Source organism: Grammomys surdaster, unplaced genomic scaffold (genome assembly GCF_004785775.1).
Source record: "Grammomys surdaster isolate TR1022 unplaced genomic scaffold, NIH_TR_1.0 262, whole genome shotgun sequence".
Lineage (NCBI taxonomy): Eukaryota > Metazoa > Chordata > Mammalia > Rodentia > Muridae > Grammomys > Grammomys surdaster.
This window is the reverse complement of record NW_021604703.1, coordinates 5,919,291-5,942,539: the sequence shown is the minus strand read 5'-3', so window position 1 is coordinate 5,942,539 and position 23,249 is coordinate 5,919,291. Positions and strand designations below refer to the sequence as shown.

At 52.6% G+C, this 23,249-nt stretch overlaps 2 protein-coding genes and 1 long non-coding RNA gene across 6 annotated transcripts in view; 2 read left to right on the top strand and 1 right to left on the bottom strand.

Moving 5' to 3' along the window:
- The window catches only part of LOC114628018, a 7,132-nt gene extending 4,786 nt beyond the window's left edge, over positions 1-2,346 (top strand). Inside the window, exons 3-4 of one of the 3 annotated variants that reach the window (XR_003712430.1) lie at positions 627-719; positions 2,248-2,346. This is a non-coding gene — a long non-coding RNA (uncharacterized LOC114628018). Of the gene's footprint in view, positions 1-576; positions 720-2,247 lie in introns of all 3 variants that reach the window. The other 2 variants (XR_003712428.1, XR_003712429.1) reach the window with 2 other exon arrangements.
- A 6,600-nt stretch (positions 2,347-8,946) lies between these two features.
- Mgat4b (alpha-1,3-mannosyl-glycoprotein 4-beta-N-acetylglucosaminyltransferase B) lies at positions 8,947-18,968 on the top strand. Its single transcript, XM_028775914.1, has 15 exons — positions 8,947-9,346; positions 14,553-14,738; positions 14,834-14,974; positions 15,064-15,197; positions 15,610-15,656; positions 15,895-16,008; positions 16,199-16,274; positions 16,456-16,570; positions 16,818-16,948; positions 17,143-17,250; positions 17,333-17,526; positions 17,951-18,029; positions 18,108-18,195; positions 18,275-18,387; positions 18,471-18,968. The coding sequence occupies exons 1-15, from the start codon at positions 9,250-9,252 to the stop codon at positions 18,492-18,494; spliced, it is 1,647 nt and encodes a 548-aa protein (XP_028631747.1). The 5' UTR covers positions 8,947-9,249; the 3' UTR covers positions 18,495-18,968.
- A 1,359-nt stretch (positions 18,969-20,327) lies between these two features.
- Positions 20,328-22,451, bottom strand: Ltc4s (leukotriene C4 synthase). 2 transcript variants are annotated; one of them, XM_028775994.1, is made up of 5 exons: positions 22,315-22,451; positions 21,225-21,324; positions 21,078-21,148; positions 20,896-20,977; positions 20,328-20,578 (listed from the first exon to the last, which is right to left on the bottom strand). In XM_028775994.1, the coding sequence occupies exons 1-5, from the start codon at positions 22,370-22,372 to the stop codon at positions 20,437-20,439; spliced, it is 453 nt and encodes a 150-aa protein (XP_028631827.1). In that variant the 5' UTR covers positions 22,373-22,451; the 3' UTR covers positions 20,328-20,436. The 2 variants fall into 2 exon arrangements, with proteins under 2 accessions (XP_028631827.1, XP_028631828.1); XM_028775995.1 differs by having other exon boundaries at positions 20,328-20,467.
- Positions 22,452-23,249: the final 798 nt, after the last annotated feature.

Sequence of the window (23,249 nt, the reverse complement as noted above, 5' to 3'; positions counted from 1 at the left end):
GAGACAGGGTTTCTCTGTGTAGCCCTGGCTGTCCTGGAACTCACTCTGTAGACCAGGCTGGCCTCGAACTCAGAAATCTACCTGCCTCTGCCTCCCAAATGCTGGGATTAAAGGCATGCGCCACCACCACCGGCCCTGAGGGAGTTACTTAATGCCAAGTTGTTGGGGCAATGGAATCTAGGGACCCCTCAGTTCCTCTGGAGTTGGACCACCCACTGGGATGAAAGAGGTCCACAAGGCTGGGGTTTAACTCTAGAATGAATAGACACTGAGGGCAGGGAGCAAGAGGGAGGAAAAGGAGGGAGGCTGGACCCAGAGGACCATACACAGGCTTGGTGGAGAAGCTGTTAGCTATACCCAGAGGGAAAAGGAGGCAGAACAAGGCCCAAGGTGAGTTCATAGACGCAAATCTGGGTGCCCCAGGTTGACAGAAAACTCCCTGTAAACTTGCCACTCTTGGGAGCCAACCCCCAAAGAGCTTAGAAGGAGGCCTGGAGGGAGGGCTGCAACCCACAGGGTGGGGGTGGGGGGAAAGCTAATCTCTACTGTATCAACTGTGCATGTTTGTGTCCGAAGTATTGGGAGGACTCCTTCACAACTGAAAATACCAGCCAACTTGTTTTCAGTCTGTTTATTCCTACCAAGGCCACCATTCTGCCTCCTCTCTGATGCTGAAGTGGAACCTGTGCTCAGCCTTCTCCTGGGTGCCGCACCTTTAGGTACAGTGTCTGAGGCTCAGGGAAGCCTATGGCTGGGGAGCTAGCTGATGATTTTATTCCCTTTCTGGGTTGTTTTCTTTTATCTTTCTTTTTCTTTCTTTCTTTTTTTTTTTTTTGTTTTGTTTTTTCAAGACAGGGTTTCTCTGTGTAGTCCTGGCTGTCCTGGAACTCACTCTATAGATCAGGCTGGCCTCGAACTCAGAAATCCTCCTGCCTCTGCCTCCCAAGTGCTGGGACTAAAGACGTGCGCCACCACCACCCGGCTTCTGGTTTTTTTTTTCTTAACTCTACACCTTATTCTGAGATTTTGCCCTTGTGATTGAGGCTCCCAAAGCTGGGAGTCAGGCTACATGTTGAGAAAGATTCTGGAAAGATAAAGGCAGAGCTGAGGTGGAGGAGTCGTGAGGAAATCAGAAACCCTGTCTGACTTAGGCAGCTCAAAGGAACCTGGAGGGGCCCCAGTGAAAAACTGTTCAAGGAGAAATGGGGGCTGGGCAGTTAAGGATGGAAGAACAGTCCATGTCTCCCTAGCTAGGGAGATCTGGGACCAATGACACACAAGATGCCCCAAGCCAGGGAAGCACTGTCCTCTCAGGACTTTCAGTTATCTGTGCTGCACGCAGTGCTTTGTGGATGTCTGTTCTCCTGAGCTCTGGCACTCAGGCACTCCCTCACTGACACCTCCCTGTTTGGCCTCCAGGGATGCTTAGCGCCTCCACACTGTTGTGTCCGCCTCTCACTCTAGTTATGGGCACCCCTTTGCTTGACTAATGTTCCCAAGCATGCACAATGGGAAACCTTTACCAGTGTTTGTGAAGTGCCTGGGTGTTTAGCTAATGTTATTCCAATTAAATAAAAAAATCAAAGTTCCAGTTAGGCACCATAATGTAATCCCAGCTACTCATGAGGCTGAGGCAGGAGGATGACAATGTCAAGGTCTTAGTGAAATCCTTTCTCAAAATTAAAAAGCAAATGAAAGTCTTGGCATAGAACTCAGTGGTAGAGTACTTGCCTAGCATACAGGCGGCTCTGGATACAATCCTCAGGAACACAACACACACACACACACACACACACACACTCACACATGCACAGTAAAATTATAGGAGGTCTTGTGGTAGCCACTGTTTTAGGCTAGGCTCTTCCACCAGGCCTAATAGACCAGACTAAAAATCAAAATGGAATCAGTCAGCACCCTGTGGAGGGTCAGAAGATGTGGGAACAGGAAGTGGAGGGTAAATGGAAATGAACAAAGTCTATGACAGTGCCTGGGATTCAGACTCCTGAGACCAGAATCAGAATACAGATCTAACTTTATTATTACAGGAACTTATATATAGCTCTTTAGCCAATTAGAGTATGTTTATGTATTCAAGGGCAAATTGGGGTGCAACCTATGTTGTTTAGTAGAATCTGACTGGCTTGTCCATGAGCCTGTAGGAGAGCGTCCAATTCCCCATGGAGATTTCCATGTGGGCCCGAGAAGCTTCCACTGCCCTGGCCTCAGGTCCTTTGTGTTGTCTCACAGGTATGCTGGAAGACACAGAAGCCACATCAGATCATACACTGTGTGCAGTGGATCAGGACTCTCGCAGGAGCCTGTGGCCCCTCCCTCCCACCCCACCCCCACCTTGTGGGTCTCTGGGGTACAACTCAGGTCATCAGGGTTGGGGGGAAATGTTTCAATTTTTACTTCCCCCCGCTTTTTTTTTTTTTTTTTTTTTAAAGATGGAATCTTGCTGTGTTGCCCTGGCTGGCCTGTAATTACTATATAGACCAGGTTGGTCTCAGACTTTCAATAATCCTCCTGCTCCTGTTTCCTAAATGCTGGAGTTACAGGCATGGAACTTAGCTGATTCAGGTTTGGTTTGGATCAGTTATATCCAAGAGTACTGAGCTGTCATCTTCCCAGACCCCATGCCTATGCCAGAGTTCCAGAGAAAGCCTTTGTGCTAATTGCTAGAAGTCCGTGGCCACACCCTGTCCCTCAAAGCACCAGCAGTTTCTGTTGATTGTAATTCCTAATAGCAACAGTAATAACTTCATGTATCTTTCATGCCAGGAAACCCAATTTTATATATCTATAAAATCAGCCCGCTCTCTTAATGTGAGACCATGAGATTAGCTCTGGCCAAGGACTTGAGACAGTAAAAGCCACAGACCAATGACAAGGCAAGTGTTTCTTTACTTGCTAATGCCAAAGCTTCTAGAGGTTTCTTTCCCCTGCCAGGAAAGCACTATCTCCGTAGCTGTCCCTGAAGCCTGGGCAGGGACTGAAGGGAGCAGAGCCCTCAGAGTCCTTGAGGGACACACAGCTTTGATGATCGTGCTTTCACTAACCCCCTCCCCCATTCCATTTCCCTGGATGCCTGTTGACGGACCTCTACCCTCCCATGTCTATCTGGGAGGACTGTGACATTAAAGAAAAGTTTAATCGCAGTTTTTTACTCACTTTGTATCTGTATATGTGTGCACATACATATATGTGTGCACAAACTTGTATGCCATGGTGTGAATGATGTCGAGGTCAGAGGGCAACTTGCAGGAGTCCTTATCACTCCTAATATGTGGGTCTGGGGGAATCAAACCGAGGTCCTCAGGATTGGCTGCACGCAATAACTGCTGAGCCATCCAGCCAGTCCTGGCAATGACTGTTGTTGTTTGAAATCAGAGTACAGAATGGTGAGCTTCTGCTGGACATTTCACGTGTGTCTGTCACCGCAGGCCTGTGAATTAAGCCTGTAAGTCCCGCATGTGGGAGCCAAAGGGATCCTGACTTGGAGGCCAGTGGTAAGAACTTGACAACAAAACCCCAGGGAAAAAATTTTAAATTCAAGCCTGACAACAGACTGGCGAGAGATTTTTATCTGCTTATTGTATGAGGCAGTTAGAATCTTGGAGCTCATTTTGTATATAATATGAACTGACCTGGGACTCAGAGAGAGCTGCCTGCCCTTGTCTCTTGAATGCTTGCATTAAAAGCATGGGCTACCATGCTTAGCCCAAATATCAACTTTATTTTTTTTTTGGTTTTAATTATATTTTGTGTGTGTGTGTGTGTGTGTGTGTGTGTGTGTGTGTGTGTGTGTGTGTGTGTATACACCACAGTGCACAAGTGGAGGTTGGAGGGCAACTTGTGGGACTCCGTTCTCTTTTTCCACCATGTGGTCCTTGGGATGAAACCACCTTCGCTCTCCGAGCCACTTCACCATTGTATGTCGACTTAACTAGAATGAATTACAAGCAAATAAATGACTTTTAGGAAAGATGACATGTAAATTCTTTTGTGAGAATATCCATGTGGGTGTGGCCGTGTTTGTCTGGTGTTAAGAGTCTGAGACTCAATCTTTTTCTGGCTAACTCCAGCAGAGAACACTCTGGGAGATTCTGTTTTGGAAGACACATGAAGGAGCTTGGGTAAAATCCTGTTCTCAGCTGGGCTCCGCCTTCAGTTCCAGCACTTGGAGAGCGATGGGAGGGCAGATCTCTGTGAATTCAAGGCTAGCCTTGCCTGTATATTGAGTTCCAGGACAGCAAGGGCTACAATAGAAAGACATTGTCTAAAAAAATAAAGTAATTAAATTAAATAAAAAATAATAAGAAGAGCCTGTTCTCAAATGCTGTCAGCTCAGAATGATTTCTCTACTGTAATGGTTTAACGATGCATTCTGGACTCTTTCACCTGCAACAGCATCTGTCAGGTAGCTGGTCTCCTGGCTTCCTCTCCTTTGATGGCAGGAAGGCTCATCTTGAGATTTAAGTGTAAACTCCAGGTCCTGTTCCTTGTCCTGCTTTTTGATCTCAGGACAAACCTCAAATAAACCAACGAGTACTACAATCACAGCACTTTGGAAGTAGAGACTGCAGAATCAGGAGTTGAAGATTAGCCTTGGTTACATTGTATCAAAGACAAAACAAAAAATGAAATCAAATAAATCCCTGACAAGATACATAAAGATCCTTTTTCTGTAAACCTAGGGGCCAGGGTCTCCCTGAGCTCTGTATCTGCACTAATGGGGAAGGTTGTATGTGTGTTGCAGGAGGCACTGTCCCTTTAAGATTCATTTGTGTATGTTGAAGACAGTTGTGCTGAGACACCCCCCACCTCCTCTCCCCTGGATCTTCCTGATCATCCTCCTCCATGGACCTTGTCTTTGTGGCCTTGGGCAAGGTGGGCAGGTTCTAACAGGGCAGTGGCCAGTGTATTTTTTGTTTGAGTTTTGTTTCAAGAGATGATAAATTCTGTAGACCTGGTGGACTGATATGCACTATACAGTCCAACCTGGTTTTGAACTTAAGGCAATCCACTTGCCTCAGTCTCCCCGATACTTGGATTATGAGCATATGCCACCATTTTTTTAAAAAAATTATTTGGCCAAAGCAAGCGGGGCTGGAGCGAGAGGGAAAAAGACCAGGCTGACCTTGAACTCAAAGATCTGCCTGCCTCTGTATCCCCAATGCTGGGATTAACAGTGTGTGCTGCAACTGCCTGGCTCTTTTTCTTGGCAGCTTAGGATGCGTGTGTGTGTGTGTGTGTGTGTGTGTGTGTGTGTGTGTGTGTATACATATGATCTCATGTAGCCCTGGCTGGCCTTGGACTGGGTGTGTAGCCAAGGATGACCCTGAACTGTCTTTTAGTTTTTTTATCTTTAAAAAAAAATGTATTTGGGTGTTTGCTTGAGTGAATATATGTGTGCAGTGCTCTGGGAGGCCAGAAGAGAGCAGCTGATTCCCTTGTGAGCTTCCAGTGGGGTGTTGGGAATCAAACCCTTTTCCTCTTGCAGAAGTGCTCTTAACAGTTGAGCTAGTTACTGCTGCCTGGACTCTTAACCTTCCTGCCTCCTCCTCTCAATCCCGTCATAATCTCAGACCCACGTCTTAGAAGGCAATGCCTTCTAAACAAACAACTGAAATGCAAATGTCAGAAAAATATTTTTTTAAACATGTAAATACCAATGATTCTTCTAAACTTGTAATATCTAGCATAGGATTAATATAAAAAAATATGAAGTCACTGGGCTGGAGAGATGGCTCAGTGGTTAAGAGCATGACTGCTCTTCCAGAGAGGTCTTGAGTTCAATTCCCAGCAACTGCATGATGGCTCACAACCATCTATAATGGGATCTGATGCCCTCTTCTGGTGTGTCTGAAGAGAGAGACAGTGTACTCATATACATAGAATAGATAAATAAAATATATGAAGTCACCAACATGAGTGTAACTATTCTTTTGAAGTGCCCTGCCACACCTCTAGTTGAGGTAGATGAAATTCCTGACTTCTGTGTGACAGTCACACGGACTGGGAAATCTACAGGACGCTGTCCTCATTCTTAATTGAAGAACACACCAAGTTTCACTTAAAGGCTGGTGAAAACATGTATGGATTGTCTATTTCTCTTAGCTCTATTCTTGACTTCCCCCGGGGTTGGACCTCCCCCCACCCCCCAGACAACCTCCAAAGGCTGTCTCAGAACATGGGCTGAGGACTGTGATCATAGCAGCTGGGTATCTACAGGCTTTTAATCCCAGCGCTGGTCTGCATAGTGAGTTACAGGCCAGCCAGGGTTTCATCGTGAATCACTGACTCTGAAAAAGGAAGGGGTGTGTGTATGTGTCTGTCTGTCTGTGTCTGTGTTTTCACTATGTGAAAAGCGAGAACAAAGGAAGAAAGGCCCACAGCTGGGCTTTCAAAAGGAAAGCAGGATTTTTCTGGTCCCATATGGCTCCATTTTCCCTGAGTAGGTCCCTAGGACCTGATGCTGAACCTCAAGAAAATGTCTATTGCCAGTGCAAGGTGACATGCAGAGCCATGAAGTGTCCGGAGGGACATTAGGTGGCAAGCAGGCCCAGATTAATTAATTGCTACAAAAGCAAAGACAGTGGAAAACAGAACACATGCCAGACAACGCTGCCATTTCCAAAGGAGAAGGCTGTAGGTAGCCAGGCTGCTGTGAGGTCCTATTCCTGAGACACAGCTCTGCCTAACCCCATGTTCTGTGTCTACAGAGGCTCCTCTTTCCAGACATCAGGACCTTCTCTTACTCCAAGATAGTAATGGGACGGAGGAGATCAAATGTGGTCACCGACAGCCCATCTCCTTCACATCCACTGGTTTAATAATTATCGTGTTTTCCTTAAATCATCTACTTAAACCCTGGATGTGCTTTTCTGATTAGTTGATGTTGGTATTGAGTGCTTCACCACTCAGCTACGTCTCCAGCTCTAATATACTTTTGTTGCTTGGTCTTTAGATGTATTTGTATGTGTGCATGTGCGAGTACGGCATGCCCACACACTGAACTTAGAAGTGTCTAATTCCCATAGAGCTGGAGTCACAGGTAGTCGTTGTGAGCCACCTGATAAGGCTGCGGGGAACCTAACTGGGGTCCTCTGGAAGAGCAAGCAGTTAACTAACTTTACTGAGGCACCTCTCCAGTCTTCTTGTTTGTTTTTCAGACAGTACCACTGTATAGTTCTACTTGGCTCAGAATTTTGAATTTCCTATGTATATCAAGCTGGCCTCGAACTGTTGGGGTGTTGGGGGATGATGACATGGGCTCACTATGTATGGCTGGCCTGGAACTCAGAGCTCCTCCTGCCTCTGCTGCCTAGGTGCTGGGATCAGAGGAATGTTACACACTATACTGGCTCTACTATTTGTTGTTGTTGTTTTGTCTTTTAAACAAAATTAAGACTTTATATGACTAAAATGAAAACCTGCTATTCTTGGCAACACAGAGAAGACGCCTGTGAAAACAAGGAAACAAACCAGGATACTTCCCTTCAGAAGGTTCCAACAAGATCAGGTGTGGAAATCAGGCTGTTCCCTGCTCTAAGTCACTCCAAACTGTAAACAGTGGCTTTGGGGCTGTGCCTTGCCTTCTGCAGTTCCCCACTCCAACTCTGCCCCCAGAATCTTACTATGCAGCCTTCTCTAGCCAAGAATTCTAAATGTAGACCAAGCCTTCCTTGAACTCAAAAGGATTCTCCTGCCTCCTGGGTATGGGTCACTGTACTGTGCGTGCGTGCGTGTGTGTGTGTGTGCATGCGTGTGTGTGTGTGTGTGTGTGTGTTCATCACGGTAGCTTCTGCTTTACTGAGACCATCACCCACCCCGTGTGTGATCACGTGTGATCACACCTCCACACACACACACCCGGGCGCACGTCACCATTCCATGCAGGGTCCTTCGGGACATCATACACATCTATGTAGGTGGCACTGTTGTGCCAAAGAGGCCATACAGAGATCGAAGAACAAATTGCAGGAGTTATTTCACTCCTTCCCCCACACACACACCGTGGATCCTGAGGGATGGAACTCGGGTCATCACTCTGGTCTTAGATAGTAGCTCCATTTTATAAAGTAGCATTTGGTTCCATTTTGAATGGCAATGAGAATCAAGAAGGAAAGAAGACTTGGTGCTTCCAAAATGCGTGCCCCGAGGCTACCTCGGCTCAGAGAGTCCTTTCTTTGTGTGTCCAGTTCTTGGTTCCGCAGGGGCCTGGAGAGAAGTCTGTAATAAGTTCTTACGTGAAGGTGCCAGAAGAGACGGCAATAAAGTCTGAGGCGCCACTGTACAAATAGGAGCCAGAGCCCCGCATCACCCTGAGGACCCGTGCCCCTCTAAACTACAGGTTGAGCCTGACTCCCGCCCACAACATGCCTGGCACCGGGAAGCTGGGCTCCGGAGGGTGCTCCACACCTACAAACAACGGCTCTGTTACTCCTGAGAGCGGTCCATTGTCCTTGTTCCGTAGAGTAGGAGCGCCTCCCCCGGTCCGCAGCATACTATCCGAGGCACAACAGAGAATGCCCTGAGAAGGAAGTACTGGTGGGTGCAGGAGAGGGCAGCGGGCACTTCTGGCTAGCCTGCTAGCTAGAGACCACCTCAGCTCAGCTTCAACGGGCCCCTCCTAAGCCTGACCCTCTCAGTCGGGAGGAGGGCTCGAAGGTCTAGGTGTAGGGACTTGCACATGGGATCTTCCTGAAAGGAGACTTGGGGGGACAGGCACCTCCTCCCTGCTGCACAATAGCTGACCCTCGTTCATCACCACTGTAGCCCCGACTTTCCTGGGGCGCGCTATTCTACGCGCGTGCCACGATCCCAAGGTGGGCCCTCCGGGATCCCGGGAGCTGGTCTCCTACCCCGCCCCTCGCGGTGCTCCCAGCAGCAGCGAGTGATGCGGCCCCTTTAAATCCCGGCCGCCCCGCCCTTCGCCCGTCGACTCGGCGGCGGTCCCGGATCCAGCCGGGCCGCGGCTCTTGCCGCCTTGCCCCAACCCTGCTCGGTCCCGGCCCAGGCTCAGATCGAGGCCGCCAGCGCCGCGCACCGCGGAGGAGCACCCCGCACGCATCCCTCCACCCCCGTCCCCATTCCCGCCCTGCCCGTAGCCGTCTCTCCCGGGCCCGCAGCTCCTCCGCGCTCCGGGGCCGGGGCCCCCGCCGCCTCCGGGCCCCCGTGCCCCGGCCCCGGCCCCCCGGGCCATGCGGCCTCGGCCCCGCCGGCGCCCGCTGCGCACCGGGGGAGATGAGGCTCCGCAATGGCACCTTCCTGACGCTGCTGCTCTTCTGCCTGTGCGCCTTCCTCTCGCTCTCCTGGTACGCAGCGCTCAGCGGCCAGAAAGGTGAGCCCCCACCCCGCCGCCGCCCGCTCAGGCCCGCTCCGGGAGCACCTGAGCCTCTCCCCTCCTCGCCCCACTTGTTTGCTTTTGGCGTAACGAAATTCCGTGGTCAGGCCTGGCGGAGGGGGGCGAGTGGTTACTAGATCCCCGTTTCCGTGTGGCACTCAGGACTGGCCTCTGCCTGCGGTTACCCCATGCCAGGGGCTGGCGCTCCCACTGGCAAGTTAAGGACCTATGGAGTTCCCACAGAGGGGCAGAGACACAAGGTCACAGAGGTAGTTGTAACCATGTGTACCCAGAGAACCTGGTGCAGGCTCCTGGACAAGAGCAGACACAGTGTTGTTGGAGACAGGTGAGGAGATATAGCCAAGGAATCCATCCCCCTGCCCCATCCACTGCTGTGCTCTGCAGCATCCCTGCTCCCGAGGGTGCTGCTCCCTGGGGGCCTACAGCCTCCTCCATGGCACCGGGCCCCAGGGTTCCTCTGTAGGGCCTCTTGAACAGCTAGCCCAGAAACCCTGATATGTGATCACTTTGTGGGGTTTCCTTGGCCCTCCCTGATGCAGCTTCGAAGCTTGGGCATGCTGGCCAGTCCACACTATGGCCTCCCAGCCTTGCCAGCCGTCTTGGGAGTAGAAGGACACAGGCCTTAGCACTGCTAGAAAGCCTCCTGAGCTAGTTTGAATGGTTTGAGCTGAGTGGGAGCTGAGAATTTCAGCGACCATGATCCACCCAGCCTGCACACAGGAGGCTCTGAGCTGCTTCCTTCCTTCCTGCCTTCTGGTCTTCCTGTCATATCATACTGAGGTGGGCTAGCTCTCTCTCTCCCTCAGGCAGGCTTTCTGTTCCCCAAGGTTATGCAAAATGAGTCGGGGGTGGGAGGGGCGTCGGGGGAAGAGGCTTGTGGCTAGTCCAACTCCTGGCACCAGGCTCCTGCCTGCCCAGCCCAGCCCAGCCCAGCCCAGCCCATCCTTTCTTCCTGTAGCACTTTCTCTGTTTTAGTGGAGGTCTGGACTGCTCTTAAGAGAATAACAAGCCAGGAACTCTGAGGAGAGATTCGCTAGGGCCTGGCACAGAGATAGCGTGGGATGGGATGCACTATCAGGGGAGGCTATGGCCAGGGGACAGTTTGCTGAAGGTAGGGTGTGGCACCCAGAAGGGTACATTTTGAGCCCTTGGGAGAAAAGCCATGAAAGACTATGATGGCGATAGTGGAGCCGCGTCTGAAGAACTGAGATCAGGTTGTCCCATTGTGGGTAGGGCCGTTAGACTGTGACACATCCTCATTTGGTAGTGGTTCCTGTGTGCTTCCTATGACTGTCACATGTCCCCATCTGATGTTAGGATACCTCCTAAGGGAGCAAGCCAGGAGCCTAGCATTCTGAGGGCCTGGGGAGCAGGAGGATCAGAGAAGAGTAGGGCTCAGATGCAGAGTTCTTCCTCCTGAGGGACAAGCCCAGGAGCCTGTAGGCATGGAAACAGTAGTGACTGAGCCTACCCTGTCTGAGGGCTGTACAGTTTCCATGGGTATCCAGCAAGGCCAGCTGTCTAGAGGTCAGGAACCTGGGCTGTGGACCTTTCTCATTCTTCCATGCAGACAACTCAGTAGCAAACCCAGCCAGTCAGCCACTAGATTGAAGCTGCTTTCCAGTTTATAGCGGATATAGAGCTCAGGAGAGGAGGGTCCAGTACTTAGGGGAAGCGCAAAAGAACCGGAAGGGAGGATGTAGGCGGGGAGCCAGAGAGGAAAGAGTCAGCAGGAGCAGGGGTCACCCCTGAGCCTAGGTGAAAAATGGGAAAGACTCAGACTTGGCCAGATGCACCTAGGGTTCAGGACTGAAGTTCAAATCCAACCTTGGCTATATCTGTTGAAGCAGTCAGGGGCCAAACTATAGCCTCAGCCAAACAGCTGCTAAGCTTACACCTCAGGGAGTGATCCACACAGCTCTTCCCAGTGTCCAGGCCCATCCACTCACTGGACCCTTGCTCTTGTAGTCCTTGGGGACTGCATGATCTGGAGACAGAGTGGACACCTGCCACTCTCCCTCTCTACTCCCCTCCCTCTTGCAGGTTTATAGCAGACCTTTGGCTGGAGTTGCCATCTTTCTGTGGCCCTCAGCCTATTGCCCCTTCCCTAAGTACAATGTGCAAAGTTTATACCCCCAGCTTGGCTCTGAAATCTGTTTTCTCTGCCAAGAGAGAGCCAGGTGGAACACTGTGGTTTGTAGTCCTCAGGGCATGTTAATTATCCTGCTTGTAGGGCATCAGAGGTTCCACACCCAGTATAGTCTATTCTGGTGTGGTCACTGCTGCAATCCTTACCTGGGGCTAGGTCCGCCCTGCTTTCCTGGGAGAGGAAGGTGTAGATGGAGGCCAAAGTCCTCTGCTTCCTCGGAAGGCCTATCCTGATGTGCTCCAGATACCTAGAGAGATCAGAGTCCCCAAGACCTTACCACTGGCCTACCTAACTATCCAGCCCTCTAGAGATGTGGGGTACCAGGATGCTCTAGCTTTAAGAATAATCCATGATTAGCGGGGCGGTGGTGGCGCACGCCTTTAATCCCAGTACTTGGGAGGCAGAGACAGGTGGATTTCTGAGTTCGAGGCCAGCCTGGTCTACAGAGTGAGTTCCAGGACAACCAGGGCTACACAGGGAAACCCAGTCTTGAAAAACCAAAAAAAAAAAAAAAAAAAAAAAAAACCATGATTGTGTGGTGATGGCGCACACCTTTAATCCCAGCACATGGGAGGCAGAGTTAGATGGATCTCTAAGTTTGAAGCCAGCCTGGTCTTCAGAGTGAGCTCCAGGACACCCAAGTCTCCCCAAAAATCCTGTCTTAAAAAAAACAAAAAAAAAACAAAAAAAAAACAAAGGAAGAAAAAAGAAAAGACCAATCCTTAAAGAAGTAATCACACAGCCTGAGTTTCTGGATTAGAAGGGTACAAGAACAAGAGGGGTCCTCCCAAGTCAATAGACTTGGGAATAATATCGCTGGGCTCTTAGAGCAAGCAACAGCAGGCAGAACGGCCAGAAGAGATGGTGTGCTTCTGCTAAGGGAAAGGGCCTACGGGGTTCTGAGAAACAACAGCAGAATTGGTGTGTGGGTGGTAGCTAGGCCTAGGAACCCAAGGGGCCCATTACCTGCTGGTAAACAGCACAGGCCTGAGAGGGAAGGGAGGCCAGGATAGGGAATCCAGCTGTGCCCAGGCCTGGATGATTGGGATGATTCAGGGACCTGCTACCTACCATGACCTACCTGAGGCAGTTTAATGCAGGCTGGGCTTACTTTGAGAACAGAGTAGGTCTGGTGGAAATATATACTCTTGTTAGACCAGTGTTACTTCCCCTGTTCTCTTCCATGGCCTCATCTCAGGGCTGCTTGGGATACTGCCAGTGGCACAGGCTGCCCGTTAGCTTCACGATGAGGAAAGAGCAGGGACTTCCCATGCAAGCTGTAGAAGGCACCTGTCTGTCTGTGTATGCCACTGTGAACTACTTCCCTGGCTGCCTCTGATGGCCTGGGCACCTCTAGCCCTCAACTCTGTCAGCTGTGGGTATAGCCCAGTGCTGGGAGGGCAAGCTCAGGGGCGGGTTCTCAGTATTCAAGGGGTCAGGTTTCCAGGGTAACTTGGCCCCTGAGCCCAGCTCTGAGTCTCACAGACCCTGTAACTTGATTCTCTCTTCTTCCCACTTTGGGCCTGTCCCTAAACCTGGGTGTGGCCTGGGCATTAGCCTTGGATAAGACAGGGTGTAAGATTGGGGATGGGTGTTACTGCTCAGATAAGAGATGCCTCCACTTGGCTCTCCTGTCCCCAAGTCTCTCTTCCTCTGTGCTCCTTGCCTGTGACTTAAGTAACACTTAGCCCTCTGCCTTGGTTGCTTGCAGGAGGAAGTATTGTGTCCTGAAGTGACTCAACTTGCCTTGAGCTTCACCTTTGGTTTACAGACACTAGGAATAGCTCACTCCAAGGCCTTTCTGGGGCTGCTTTGCTCGCCACGGATTTGGTGCCTGGGGATGGGATGAGAGTTGGAAAGGCTTCCTAGACTCAGAGACAAGGCCTTGAAGGCTAGGTCAGATGATGTGGGATTCAGACAGAAGAAACAGCTTGTGCAGAAGCTAGACATTTGACAAAGGAGAGGGAGGTGTATGTGATAGCAAATACGGAGGGCAGAAGCCAGCCAGCTAGCCAGCCAAAGGCCTTGAGCACCCAGGCTGGCAGGAGCTGCAGGCCCCTCGCCACTGAAATACTGTTTATCCCTCTTGCACTTGATTCCTGCCAGACCAATGAGGCCAGGTGCTTCTCACCCTGGGGACTCTTCTCCATCCTCACACTCAGGGTCCCAGGTGCATTTCTGCACTGCTCATATCTGGGCCCAGCTACTACCAGCTCTGGAGTCATTTGAGGTTGGGACGCCTGCTAGTTAGAGACTCCTGGGCTAGTCAACTTCATCTGTTGATCTGAGCATGCAGGTGAACTGGGCTGGGGGTGGGTGTGAGATGGAAAGAACTCAGCGAATAAATAATTAGTGACAACCATGATGGAGGAGCAGCCTCTTCCTCCTTTCCCCCACACTCTGCAGGAACACATAGTCACAGGTCCTCTGCCCAGGCTCAGTCCTTAGGGCTAGAGTCTGGGGAGGCTGACTGTGCCCATGGGGTCTTAAGAATGGGGTTGTCTATTCTCCAAACCTTGAAGGAGGGCAGGAGAAAAGTAGAAGGCTGGGGTTTAGGCGCTCCTTGAGGAGGGCTGTGTCCTTGTACCCTGGGTGTGACTCTGGATGTCTGACTCCTAGCAAGGGGCACAGGCTGCAAAAGCAAGGGGATTTGGGGACGGGAGCCAGTGGATGGAAAGGATTCAGTCAGGCTATTCCAGCCTGTGCTTAGGACTGGGAGGAGATCATACCCCCTTCCCACCTTATACAAGGCAACCTTATTCCCACTGTATCCACATTAAAGGATGAGATAACTGTGTGGGGGAGCGCTAGCCCTCTTGCTGGGGACTTTTCAACCCTCAGTAAGTGTAACTTCACATCAGTGTAACTTCACAAGAACTGGTATGTGCCTCAAGGTAGTTGGGGCGTGGCAGGCATATCCTACAGGTTTGCTGTTGCAAACAGGTAGGTGTTCAGTGATGACAGGGACTGGGTCTGCGGAAGGGCTGTTTCCCGGTATTAGTCTGTGTGTGCCACCTCCCTGCTCTCCAACAGGTGATGTGGTAGACATTTACCAGCGCGAGTTCCTGGCTCTGCGAGACCGTTTGCACGCGGCTGAGCAAGAGAGCCTGAAGCGTTCCAAGGAGCTAAACCTGGTGCTGGAAGAGATCAAGAGGGCAGTGTCGGAGAGGCAGGCGCTGCGGGACGGAGAAGGCAATCGCACTTGGGGCCGCCTAACAGGTGAGCGCCAGCGGGCTGGGGTGGATGGAGGGCTGCAAAGCTGGGCTGTTTTCAGACCCAGCAAAATCTCACCTGTGCCTTTCTCAACCACCCAGAGGATCCGCGACTGAAGCCGTGGAACGTCTCTCACAGGCACGTACTTCATCTGCCCACCGTCTTCCACCACCTGCCGCACCTGCTGGCTAAGGAGAGCAGTCTGCAGCCCGCAGTGCGAGTGGGCCAGGGCCGCACGGGAGGTATGGGCGTGGCCCGGGAGGGGCGAGTGGCGGGCAGAGAGGCTGTCCCCCGGAGCCCTGTCCAGTGTCACCCCTCCGCGCCCCTGCAGTGTCCGTGGTGATGGGCATTCCGAGCGTGCGGCGCGAGGTGCACTCGTACTTGACCGACACATTGCACTCGCTCATCTCGGAGCTGAGCCCGCAGGAGAAGGAAGACTCAGTCATCGTGGTGCTGATCGCCGAGGCGAGTGGCCCGGGGCCTAGGGATACAAGAATAAAAAACAAACAGAACGACTTGGGGGAGGGGGAGCGGGAGAGGGAGACGCGGGGGTGGGGGTGGAGAGATGACAATCAGAATTGTAGTCGTAAGTTTCATGCACAAATAGAGCAAGACAAAAAGTTAAAAAGAAAGATGCATCTTTGCGCCCTCTTGTGGAGAAACTGGTTCCCTTCAACACCTGCCTGTCTCCTAATAGGCTGCTTTCTGAGGTAACCGACCACAGCTAGGCCCAGTCCCCAGGCCCACCCCACTGGGCACTTAGGACAGGGAGCCTCACTCCTTTATATGGGGACATCTGAAGCCCACACTCCTGCCCGAACCCCTTCCAGACTATTTGGGGTGCTAGCTAAGCTAAGTGTATTTGGTCTTCCCACAGACTGACCCACAGTACACATCGGCGGTGACAGAGAACATCAAGGCCTTGTGAGTACAGGCAACTGGGAAAGGTTGCTGGAGGGAGGATGGTCTGCCTTGTGTGGGGAGGGGCTTCCCTTATCTTTTAAAAGAGGGAAAGTATGTGAGGGCCTTGCCCTTTCTGGAGCCCCAGTGCCTCAATAGGCGAGTGGAAGAGGGGTATCTGCTTAGAGGCAGGTCTGGAGAGCTCCCACCTGTCATTTACCCTTGGAGGCTGCACACCCACTGGGTCTTCCCCTTCACCTAGGTTCCCCACAGAGATCCATTCTGGGCTCCTGGAAGTCATCTCCCCTTCCCCTCACTTCTACCCTGACTTCTCCCGCCTTCGAGAGTCCTTTGGGGACCCCAAGGAGAGAGTCAGGTACTTATACTCTGTGCCCTCAAGAAGCTGTTGGTGCTTGGCCACCGTCATTGTCTCCTTGGAGGACCCTGTGTGATGGGTGGGGTGGGGGTGGGTAGAGTGGGTCCTACCTGCCTCAGCGGCCTCTCTGTGGTATGCCACTGGAGGTGGCATTGTCTCTGCCTCTGAGGCTCCTCCTCCTGGCCCACAGGTGGAGGACCAAACAGAACCTCGATTACTGCTTCCTCATGATGTATGCACAGTCGAAAGGCATCTACTATGTGCAGGTCAGCCTGAAGCTTTTCTCCTGTCCTCCCTGAACCCTGTCTGACCTGAGTAGTGAGGTCACTACTTGGCCTGCTGCTCACCCTGGCCTCCCCTGTACAGGGTCACACTGGGGTGAGGGACCCACTAATGCCGTTTGTCAATCCCGGGTCCCAGCTCCCTTCTTTCTGTTCCTCTCTGCAGCTGGAGGATGACATTGTAGCCAAGCCCAACTACTTGAGCACTATGAAGAACTTTGCCCTCCAGCAGCCCTCTGAGGACTGGATGATCCTGGAGTTCTCGCAGTTGGGCTTCATTGGTAGGCTACCTCTGTGCCAGCCCCACCTGTGCCCTCTGTCTACTGTCTCTCAATACCTTGCTAGTGAGCCTTGCTGGAAGTGCTCTCTGTATGAGGACGTTCCAGAGTCCCCAGTGCTGCCCTGTCTTCTTGGGTCACACATGCCCAAAGGTTTGCTGTGAGACATTTCACATGGTCCCCACAAGGGTGAAAAAATAGGGTTAGTAGTACTCCCCGCTCAGAGCCTTTCCCTGACTTCTACCCTTAGGGAAGATGTTCAAGTCATTGGATCTGAGCCTGATTGTGGAATTCATCCTTATGTTCTACCGAGACAAGCCCATCGACTGGCTCTTGGACCACATCCTGTGGGTGAAAGTCTGCAACCCAGAGAAGGATGCGGTGAGCAGGGGATACTGGGACTCAGCACCGAGAAGGCGGGTCCTCAGCTGCCAGCTTACACTGTATTCCTGGCTATGCCTCTATAGCAAGGAGAGGACACTGCTGGCTGAGGAAATCCCCTGGTTATCCTAAGGAAAGACCCACATCCTTGAGTGTGGGCTGAGGTGAACCCTAAGGCGCCAATCTGTTCACAGAAACATTGTGATCGGCAGAAGGCCAACCTTCGGATCCGCTTCAAGCCGTCCCTCTTCCAGCATGTGGGCACTCACTCTTCACTGGCAGGCAAAATCCAGAAACTCAAGGTGGGGTGTGGCACACAGTGTGGAGAGAAAGTGGTGGAGGCAGGACTGGAGGGCGGCACTCATGCCTGCTGTACCTCCGTAGGATAAAGACTTTGGAAAGCATGCTCTACGGAAGGAGCATGTGAACCCGCCGGCGGAGGTGAGCACAAGCCTCAAGACGTACCAGCATTTTACCCTGGAGAAGGCCTACTTGCGAGAGGATTTCTTCTGGGCCTTCACACCTGCTGCAGGAGACTTTATCCGGTTCCGCTTCTTCCAGCCACTGCGCCTTGAGCGGTCAGTGCTCCCTGGGAAAGAGGACAGGGTGAACATTAATTAGAAGCCTCTGCATATAGTCCTGCATATAGTCTTTAGGTCCTCCTTCTATAGCCACTGAGGTAACTATTTGCCCCATCTAATCCCACCATGCCTCAGTTTCCTTATTGAGAAGCACTACTCGTAATAGTACTTCCTACCCTGTAAGGACTTAGGCAGGTAGATCTTTAATACTTAATGACACCTGTTACTACATTCTCAGGCTAAGGCCCTGGCTTCCTTGCACAGCCCATGGACTATCCAAGATGGTGCCTAACCTCTCCCAGCACCTGGATACCCATCTAATATATTTCTAGCCCAGGCATGGCCTTCTCTCCTGGGCCTGTACAGTGGGCCTGGGCAGTACATCTTTACAACAGCTCATGGGCCTGCTTGGCATCTGTAGGTTCTTCTTCCGAAGCGGGAACATTGAGCACCCAGAAGATAAGCTCTTCAACACTTCTGTGGAGGTGCTGCCCTTTGATGTGAGTATGGGGGTGTGGGTGGGAACTGATAGCGCCTCCTTCTGGCCAGACACTCTAGCCCTGCTGCTTTGCCCTTAGAACCCCCAGTCAGAGAAGGAGGCCCTTCAGGAGGGCCGCTCAGCCACTCTCCGGTACCCTAGGAGTCCTGATGGCTACCTCCAGATTGGTGAGTGGGGCAGGGACTGTGTGACCTGGGCTTTTGGGTGTTGCTTTCGTGTTTATGTCTAGCCACTGCGCTCCCACAGGCTCCTTCTACAAGGGCGTAGCTGAAGGAGAGGTGGATCCTGCCTTTGGTCCCCTGGAAGCACTACGTCTCTCCATTCAGACTGACTCTCCGGTGTGGGTCATTTTGAGTGAGGTAAGATCGGCTGGGATACGACTAACCAGCTTTACCATAAGAAGTCCCAAGTCTCCTGCTCATCCTGAGCCCGACTCTTCCAGATCTTTCTGAAAAAGGCCGACTAGAAGGCTTCCAAGGGTGCTCTGTGGCCGGCTTTGGAGCCCACGGTTCCGAGGGTGTTGCTGCTACTGCTGCTGCTGCCCCAGAGGACCAGGCATATCCACCCCACCTGGAGGGTTCTGCCTGGCAGGCGGCTCGGGCTGGCCTGGGGTTCACCGCTGGCCCGGAGGCCCCAGAAGCTGGTGCTGCTCCTGCCCGCCGGGCCGCGGGAGAGGCAGGCGGCCCCCACACTGTGCCTGAGGGCCGGCCTGCTGCCGCCCAAAAAGAACTGAATCGAACCGTTTGCCCCTGGCCGGTGGTCTTGAGCCAGGCCATTTAGAAGAGCTTTTTCTTGGGTGCCCGCTGTGTGCGGCGCAAACACTGGAATGCATACACTACTTTATGTGCTGTGTTTTTTATTCTTGGATACATTTGATTTTTTCACATAAGTTCGCATATACTTCTATAAGAGCGTGACTTGTAATAAAGGGTTAATGAAGTATGTGTCTCATAGGTGAATGTTTTCAGTTCTGGCCAGGCGTTTGCATGTTGCCTGCCTGTATTTGGCCTATCGTCTTGGGTTCCCAAAACTTGCTGGGGGGTTGGGGGGAAAGTGGGAGGGGGAAGGCTGGCTCACCTGTGCCGGGAGACTATTATCTAATATTGGCTGGCTACTGCCTGGTTATTTGGTGAAGGTGACTTTGACCTCTGTCGTGCCAAGGACTAAGTCCCAGACTCTCCCTTATCATGTCAAGTATTTGTTGTCATACCTCAACATAATGCCATCTTTACTTGGCAGGAAGGTCGTGACCACTGAGTCAGTAACGGGGGTTTCATGCACCCAAAGTTGTACCTACTTATCCAGCAGGAATCCTGTCCAACGTGTCCTCAGGTCATCTTGTTCACCACATTACCCAGCCCAAGCACTGCACAGACCTGAGCCCCTGAGTGCCTCAGGGGGGAAGTGTTCGACAATTTCTTTGATGTCATCCCCCTTCTTGTTCCCCCACACTTAGTCCTTAGTGTCTTTCTCCCCTTGTTTCATATAATAGGATCTTGGTGTGTGTGAGTGGGGTGGGGGCACACTGTTGGAAAGGGATTGAGACAGTCAGGGAGTCCTGGAACTCACTGTAGCCCAAGCTGGCCTTGAAGTTATGCCTCAGCTTCCAAGGTATTAGGATTACAACTGTGAACCACAACACCTGGCTCATGCCATGCTGTGGTCATCTGTAAAATAAATGGGCCATCTCCACCCACCTGAGGCCATCTCCTCCACTCCACACATTGCTAGGCCTTTTTGAGGAGCATTTTCGCTGGCCAGGTAGGTTAAATGTCATTTAGAGATGTATTGTCAGTAGGCCTACCCAAGTCTGGTCCCCTTCAAGCATCCCGAGGTCCACTTGAGAGAACCTATTACTGACTACATTTTTGGTCATGCTCACTGATCTGTGGGCCTTTGCAGGGGTGTCCTGAACACCTACACTTATCTCTGTTTGGAGGTCTAGCGCTGATCAAAAACAGGGACCCAGATCTCACTTGGGGATAGACGGATTGGTTCTAGTTGTGAAGTCAGAGCTGGGTGTTGAGGAAAAGAAGGCATACAAGATAGAATCCAACAGCTGAGGCTCAGCCTGAGAGGAAGGTGAGCCCCAAGTACAGAAAGGCGGGTGAAGGGTGGCTATCTCTGGAAAGAAATGTCAAGGCAGAGGTAGCTGCACAGGCAAGGTGTTGTCTAGAAGACAATACAGTGAGAATGGTGAATCCATGCTTGCCTATGCCGCCTCCCAAAGCCCAGCTGCATCTGTCTGGGGTTGGGACCCTCCAGGCTGCGGTAAATGACCCTCTCAGACCCAGAGAACTCAGACAGGACGGTCGTGGGAACTTTAATTAGAAACTGGGATTCAGAGGCGGGCACCCCAGCGCTTTGTTCGAAGATCTCCAGTTCTGCTGACTCGGAGGTCCTTCGCCTCAGGCCATCGGCAGGAGCACCTGGAGCCATCTGAAGAGCGCTGCCCGCAGCGTGCCGGGGAGGAAGTGTACTAGCAAGCCCAGCGCAGCCATCGCCACCAGCAGCCAGAGTGCGCGCGCGCTCGCGTACAGAGGGGCCAGCCTGCGGGCGGCGCTCAGCGGGAGCGGAGCCAAGGCTCCGCCCCGTAACAAGACCCCGCCCACACAAGACCCCGCCCCTTCCATGCTAGGACTGCCCCTAGGCCTAGGCTCTGCCCCTCCAGACTAGGCCCGTCCCACCTGCTCAGGCCCCTCCCACGCCGGGCTAGACCGGCTCGCTGGGTCTAGGTCCGCCCACCCGCCGTCCCCAGATCTCTTTCCTTGGGTGCCCAGTGCCCGATCGCCGCCTCCCACCCTTAGAGAGGGGTCCGGGAGCGACCCTCCCCTGCAGTGCTTTCCCGGAAGTCCCGCCCGAGTTACCTGAGCTGCGCCGAACGCGCGTATCCCTGGAAGTAGCGGAGGCGCGCGAACAGGTAGAACAGTCCGCACAGGGCTGCGGCACCTGCGAGAGGCGAGGCGGTGCGGTGCGGTGAGCACGCGCTCCCGCCATCCCGGGATCACCCTCCCCCACCCCCCGAGTGTGCCCGGACGCTGCCCCGCACCTTCGTGGAAGAAGATGCCGGCGACCCAGAGTGTGGCGAGGAACAGCGGAAAGTACTCGCTGCAGTTTACCCTGCGTGGGGTGGGCTGGGTGAGCGCGTGGCCCGCCTGGGCTGACACCCGAACCCGCCCGGACCCGCTGCGCTCACTGGGCTCGGAAGACGCGCTCGAACTCGGGAGGGCCAGAGGTGAGCGGCGGCGACACGTGGAAAGTCCTTCGTGCAGAGATCACTTGTAGGGAGAAGTAGGCTGCGGCCGTGGGGGTGTGGGAGTCAGATGTGGTGCCCCACAGACCTGAGGCGGGATCCGTCCTCCAGTTCCCTTCTTGCCTCTCCCTGAGCGACTCCCTTCTAATGCCCTCTCCCACCTGCCCCGTCAGTGGTGTTCAGTGGAGAGGCCCAGTAGGCCTGAGGGTTGATTGACTAGGGTGATGCCTGCCTGAAACACCTGTCGGTGGGAGGACCCTTAGAAGACTTTACTCCTGAACGATTTGGCTTGCAAAGCACAGGCAAATGCCCACCTCTCGTTCTGCAGGTCTGGATCCCAGTCTTTTTAGTCCCTGAGTAGGCAGTGTCTTAGGACAAAATTGGTTGTATTCCTTAAGGAACAAGGAAGCACACATCCTGTGGCTAAGGGACCCTGGTTTCCCTTCTACAGAATCAGCCAGAAGGGACCCTGCCTCAGGCCAGAGTCAGTCAAGCTTGGGTCGGTACCACCATACAATGGCATAAATTCTTGTCTCAGTTTCTCTGTTTAGACATCATGGACCCAGCCCTAAATTTGGCTGATACCGTGCTCCAGATGGCTGTAGTTGCGACTCTCCCAACCTAAGCCCATAGCTTTTCCACTAGTCATCGTACTCCCAAACAGACACCAGCTCCCACCACAAGGCTGGAACCTCAAGCGGCCTCTCAGCAATATGGCTATCCTTCACCTAGTCCTCCTTGGTTGACCCATGCACAGTTTCCTCTGCTTCCCTGTAGACACTCCTTCGGGACTTCATCCCTACTCCAGAGAAGTGTGGACTCCTCAGCTAGGACTTAGGCCCATCAACACCCGAGACTCCAGTAGCTCTTAAATTACTTGGACTTTGGTACCAGGAGCCTAGGCCAGAAGCCTCCTGTCCTTCACCTAGGTCTAGGCCTGCCAGCACCCCAATTCTCTACCCCAAGGGCCTGAAGGATAGAGAACAGGTATGGATATGAGATCCACCCACCTCCCCAATAGGAGCCAGCCCACCTTGCAACAGAACTCCCACGAGGGTGACAGTAGCCAGAAGAGCCACATCGTCCTTCATGTTGCCGGTCACAGGCAGAATTAGCTTCTTATCACCCAGTGTGCTACTCAGACGCTGGCCCAGGAGAGGAAGAGCCTCAGCACTCCCCACCCCTTTGCAGTAGAGGCGGGGAGGGGTGGGGGCATGACTGTATCCACAGAGGCAGGGAGCCTGGCCAGGCTGGGAAGGTAGAAACCAGGGCTGTGGACAGCTTGGCCACTTGTCTCCAGTTGTTCCTGGCCCTTCTGTGCTTCGTCCTGGGATGGAGGCGCTCAAGCTGCTCACCCAGGCCCCCTCTGGCTGCTCACCCAGGACCTCTCTAGCCTTGTGTGCTTCCAGCTACCATGTCACCTATACCCTGTACTCTTAGTAGTTTCCCACTGGCCTTTCAGATCTCCCCTTCATACAGGGTTTACCCTAGGCTCTGGGCTCCTGGACTCTCAACCCTGACTTCCCCTACCCCAGTGATTACTTAACCTGTATCTGTACCCCCATTCAGGGCTACTCTGAAATACCTAGTGCTGACATACCCTTCTCAACTCTCTATGGCTTCGTAATCCTCTTGTCCAGGTGTCCTCAGCCACAATGGACCTACCCACATTCTCAGTCCTTCTAGGCATCCTGAGGCCCACTCCCCTCAGAGCCCCACAGGCTCATGAGAACCCGTTTATCCTTGGGCTATGGGGACATATTTGTCTCTAGGCCAGTGTATGTGCCCAGCGTCCCACTTGGCTCCACGCACTGACCCTTCCCTTCCTTAGTCTAGTCCTTCCCACACCAGACAAAGCTGACAACTCCCCCACTGCCAAACTTGTGGTGTAGACATGTGTGCCGAGGCTGACAGAAGAGAGACCCAGTTCTGGAAACTTCATTAGCAATCTTTGAAAGGAAGCTTATG

What these genes read in the sequence shown, in the direction of transcription:
- Mgat4b (XM_028775914.1), top strand. Translation starts at nt 9,250, where the DNA reads ATGAGGCTCCGCAATGGCACCTTCCTGACGCTGCTGCTCTTCTGCCTG. An exon ending in GGGCCAGGGCCGCACGGGAG is followed by an intron (nt 14,975 to 15,063) that starts GTATGGGCGTGG and finishes GCGCCCCTGCAG; the next exon opens with TGTCCGTGGTGATGGGCATT. An exon ending in GCAACCCAGAGAAGGATGCG is followed by an intron (nt 16,949 to 17,142) that starts GTGAGCAGGGGA and finishes ATCTGTTCACAG; the next exon opens with AAACATTGTGATCGGCAGAA.
- Ltc4s (XM_028775994.1), bottom strand. Translation starts at nt 22,372, where the DNA reads ATGAAGGACGATGTGGCTCTTCTGGCTACTGTCACCCTCGTGGGAGTT. An exon ending in GAGCGCGTCTTCCGAGCCCA is followed by an intron (nt 21,149 to 21,224) that starts GTGAGCGCAGCG and finishes CACCCCACGCAG; the next exon opens with GGTAAACTGCAGCGAGTACT. An exon ending in GCGCGTTCGGCGCAGCTCAG is followed by an intron (nt 20,579 to 20,895) that starts GTAACTCGGGCG and finishes CGCCGCCCGCAG; the next exon opens with GCTGGCCCCTCTGTACGCGA.